Genomic DNA, 4,578 nt, shown 5'->3' with positions numbered 1-4,578 from the left:
CCGCCGCTATTGCTCCGCCGCTATTAATAGTATTAGCGGCCAAAAAAGGGGTCCGCCGCTAATACTATTAATAGCGGCGGAGCAATAGCGGCGGGACCCCGCCGCTATTGCCCTTTCTCAGTTTCGTGTTTCGAGACTGAGAAAGAGCAATAGCGGCGGGACCACCCCTCAGAATTAAAAAAAAAATAATAAATATTTATAAAAATTTATTTATATATTAATCTTATATATAAATAAATTATTAATTATTTATACGAATATTCAATAAATAAAATCTAATTAATATAATTATAACAATTTAATAAAATTTATTAATAATTTAAAATTGTCTCCAAAGTAATTAACTTTAACATATTAATCCTAATAAAATATTGTCTCAAAATTAAACTAAATTATTACAAAACATAAATAAATTATTCATTAACATCTTCATTCAGGTCTCTAATTATGAAGTCTTGATCTGGATTATTTTCGGTACGAGTCCCCGAAGCCCGTGGCGGAGAAGGCACATACGCTTGGTCTGATGATAAACCCAGCGTTAAATTACCGAGCTCAGCTTGGTTGAAAATGGGAGTTGAATAAAATTGGTTCTCCTGCGATGAACTCCCAAATAATCCAAAATCAGCAAAGTTTGAGCCGAGCGGAGGAGACTCTGATGGTGTTCGGTACAAGAACTGATTTCCCAATGGCGGAGCAGACTGTTGTTGCTGCTGAGGAAACTGCTGAGGAAAAGATTGGGGTTGCTGCTGCAAAAAATTTTCAAATTGCTGCTGTGACAAACTTTGGAATTGTTGTTGCGAAGACGGCTGTTGTGGTTGAGGAGGTTGTTGTTGCTGTTCCGGAGGAGCGGCATAACTCTGAGAAGACGAACCACCAGGCGACTGCGACTGACTATACGTTTGAATAAAATTGTCAAAACGTGGATTAAATATTTGAGCACGTTGTTCAGGCGTCAAATTACCCCCCCAAGTGGCACGCATAGCTGAGAATATTTCTGCCACAGTGCTCATCATTTCAGTAGTTGGTTGGGGAGGCACCGTCGATTGAGTTTGAGGGATTGGTTTCTTTCCTTTGCCCTTGAGCCTTTTACCCACGCCTCTTTGATAGTCAGATCTTTGGCCTAGAACTGTTTCCAAAACGTCAAACTGATAACCAGTATCAGATTCAGATTCAGTTCCAGTATCGCTCTGGGATTGTCGTTCAAGTCTCTTCCTATCAAGCTCCTTGATCAGTTCCTCCTATTTAAATCAAAATTATTAGAATATATAATTAATATAAAATATAAATTTTAATAATAAATCATTTTATTCACTTACATAATCTTTTGCAGCTAATTCATTAACGAAAGTTCCAGACGGTTTTTTCACATGGATCTCCTTCCATGCTTCAACTACATGCTCTCCAGGAGGACCCCCCTATACGAATATAAATAATTAAATTAGTTTATTATAAGAGAAAAATATTATTAACTATTAAAGAATTTTTTTTTATGAAACATTTAACAATTAAGGAATTAATACATACCATTCCGTGGCGTATGGACGCCAACGATTTTGTGCCTTGCGTTGTTGGATATTTCATTAGTTGCCGATTCGATTTATTTTTAGTTGAACGATTCAAAAATGCCTCGCTAACGAACAATTCGCAAACCGGTTTCCAAGTCTCGGTATTCAAGTAGTCAGGGGGGAATTTGAGAACTGTCTCCCAATCTTCTGGTTTTTTGTAATGTTGTTTAAAATGCTTGTGTCTGAGTGTCTTTCGCTCACTATACCGCTCCGCCATCACCGAATATAAAGTCCCCATAAGTAGGTCTCGATGGGGATTCCCATCGATATCAAAGTAGTACTATGTAATAAAATAATTTAAAATTATGTTAATTTATAAATGAGGACATAAAATTATCCCTTCTCATTGCATGGTTACTTGGCAAGAACCTTCGATGACCAACATATGATGTCTTTCCGATCACTCGAATGGACGTCGTGTCTTCATTACAAGTAGGGCAAGCTTTATAACCTTGACCACTCCACCCAGACAAGCTACTACGAGCAGGAAAATCATTCACTGTCCACAAAAGCGCAGCACGCATGGTGAACATCGAGTTTGTCGAACTATCTCTCGTTGGTAACCCATTATTCCACAACTCCTTTAATTCATCCACCAAAGGTCTTAAAAATATATCCATGTCTTTACCTGGAGATTTTGCACCAGGAATTAGGGTAGATAGCAAAAAATAATTATCTTTCATACATAACCAAGGTGGTAGATTATAGTTAGCCAACACCACTGGCCACATGCTGTATGCAAGACTCATGTTGCCAAATGGATTAAATCCATCAGCAGCTAACCCAAGTCGAACATTTCTTGGGTCCTTTGCAAACTCGGGATGTTTTGCATCAAAGTCTTTCCAAGCTAAACCGTCGACCGGGTGTCGCAAAACCCCATCATCTTTTGATTTTCCAGTATGATGCCATATCATGCTCTTCGCTGTAATCCTCGAACTATATAATCTTTTAAGCCGAGGTGTCAACGGAAAGTATCGCATGACTTTGCAAGGAACTTTTTTTGCTTTGGCGTTCTCGGAAGTAACCCAACGACTAGTTCCGCAAACTGGACAAGCCTCCTTGGATGCATTCTCCTTATAAAATAGGCAACAATTATACAAACAGACATGGATAGATTCATAACCCAAGCCTAATTTCTTCAATCTCTTTTTTGCCTCGTAGTAAGTTGGTGGAATATTATTTTCCTTCGGAAATGCAAACTTTAAAAGCTTCAACAATTCTTCAAAGATGTTATTAGGAATTTTTCCTCTAACTTTTATGCAATAGCTTTGCTAAAAAGTTGAGAGACGAAATCCAATCACAACCGGGATACAATTCAGCTTCAATTTCCTCAAATAAGTCATCAAACTGAGGGTTTGTGGTTGGTTGTTCATCTTCTCCTTGTACATCCTCTGTTGTTGGGGGAAAGAAGTCTTCTAGAATAGGAATCATTTCATCCTCTGATTCAACATCGGCAACTGCTACATCATCGACAACATCCTCAGGCTCGCCGTGATAAATCCACTTCTCATATCCTTGCATGAAACCTCGATCAAATACGTGTGCTCTAACCCTATCTATTTTTTCAAACCTACTATTTATACATCTCACACAAGGACATCGAATTCTACCATCACAATCCTTATGTTCTGATGCCATTGCTAAAAAGGCTTGTAGACCATTCCAAAATTCATGGCAACCACGATTTCTGATTTTGGTCCAAGACTTATCGATTGTCGCCATCTACAATTTAAGCGACAAATAAAGTATTAAAAATTTGAATGTTTTATTAAGTGTTATGAAATATAACAAAGCTATGGTATATATTTATAAGTATACCAAAGCATTGACATATTCTTTTCAACATTAATAAAATCTTATGAATATTTTATGAATTAGACACATTAAAATAAAAAATTTATTTATTAAATTATAATTAAAACTTAAATTTTAAAAATAAAAAAAATTACTCTTTAATAACATTTAATTTTTATGTTATTTATTAATTTATATAAAAAAACTCCTAAACTTAGTTTCTAGATTTAAATATTTATTTTTTAAAACAACTTATTAAAAGTTAATAAACTTATCTATTTTCCCTAATAAACTTATTTAAAAATTTATATAATTTATTACAATTTAAACTAATTTTTTATTTAGTTTATAAAATTAAAAGTTTATCTTTATAAAATAAATTTATATTAAATTATAATTTTTTAATTCTATATTTATTCTCAATTTTTATAATAATAAAATTATAAAAACATAAAATTCCATTAACATGTTTTTTCTTAAAAACTTACATAAAAATTTAATAATTTAATTACAATTTTTATTAAAATTAAAAAAATTATTTTTATTTAACTTTTTAATTTTTAATATTCAAATTTTTATGTTATATTATACTTTTTTAATTTTTTTCATTATTTTCATTTTTGTTTATTTAAAAAATAACAAATTACAAAACTTAACACCTAAAATTATACCAAATAATTTTTTAACTATCCTCATTTTATTATGATAATACTACATATTAAACATACCCGATAAAATTAATTAAATCAAATAAAAATTATAATATAACAACAAAAATAACAAAAATAAATACTTTCAATTCCACAAAATAAATTAAAAAAGTAAAAAAAATTACAACAATAAAATATGTATATAAACTTTACAAAATATATTTATTTAGTATATACACTCACCAAAATTATATATATTAAATCTACACATATATAAACAAAAACAACATATATTATATATATAATATACAAAAAAAATACATTATATTTTAAAAATATAACCCATTAATATATACATATATATATACAGTGAAAATATATACCAATATAAAACAATTAATATACAAATAAAATATATATATCCCCAAATAAAACAATAAAAAAAATATATATACAGTGAATATATATATACAGAAATATATATATGTATATACAGTTAATATATAAACAAATAAAATAATAAATACCCAAATAAATTATATATATACACAGGAAATATATATCAATAT

At 31.0% G+C, this 4,578-nt stretch overlaps 1 protein-coding gene across 1 annotated transcript; it reads right to left on the bottom strand.

The window, feature by feature from the left end:
• Positions 1-300: 300 nt before the first annotated feature.
• LOC133037377 (RNA polymerase II degradation factor 1-like) lies at positions 301-2,546 on the bottom strand. The gene is made up of 2 exons (XM_061114473.1): positions 1,525-2,546; positions 301-1,415 (listed from the first exon to the last, which is right to left on the bottom strand). The coding sequence occupies exon 2, from the start codon at positions 1,011-1,013 to the stop codon at positions 414-416; it is 600 nt and encodes a 199-aa protein (XP_060970456.1). The 5' UTR covers positions 1,014-1,415; positions 1,525-2,546; the 3' UTR covers positions 301-413.
• Between the last annotated feature and the right edge of the window lie 2,032 nt (positions 2,547-4,578).

This window comes from Cannabis sativa, chromosome 4 (assembly GCF_029168945.1).
Source record: "Cannabis sativa cultivar Pink pepper isolate KNU-18-1 chromosome 4, ASM2916894v1, whole genome shotgun sequence".
Lineage (NCBI taxonomy): Eukaryota > Viridiplantae > Streptophyta > Magnoliopsida > Rosales > Cannabaceae > Cannabis > Cannabis sativa.
Note: the sequence above shows the minus strand (reverse complement) of the source record. Positions and strands in the feature narration are given on the sequence as shown.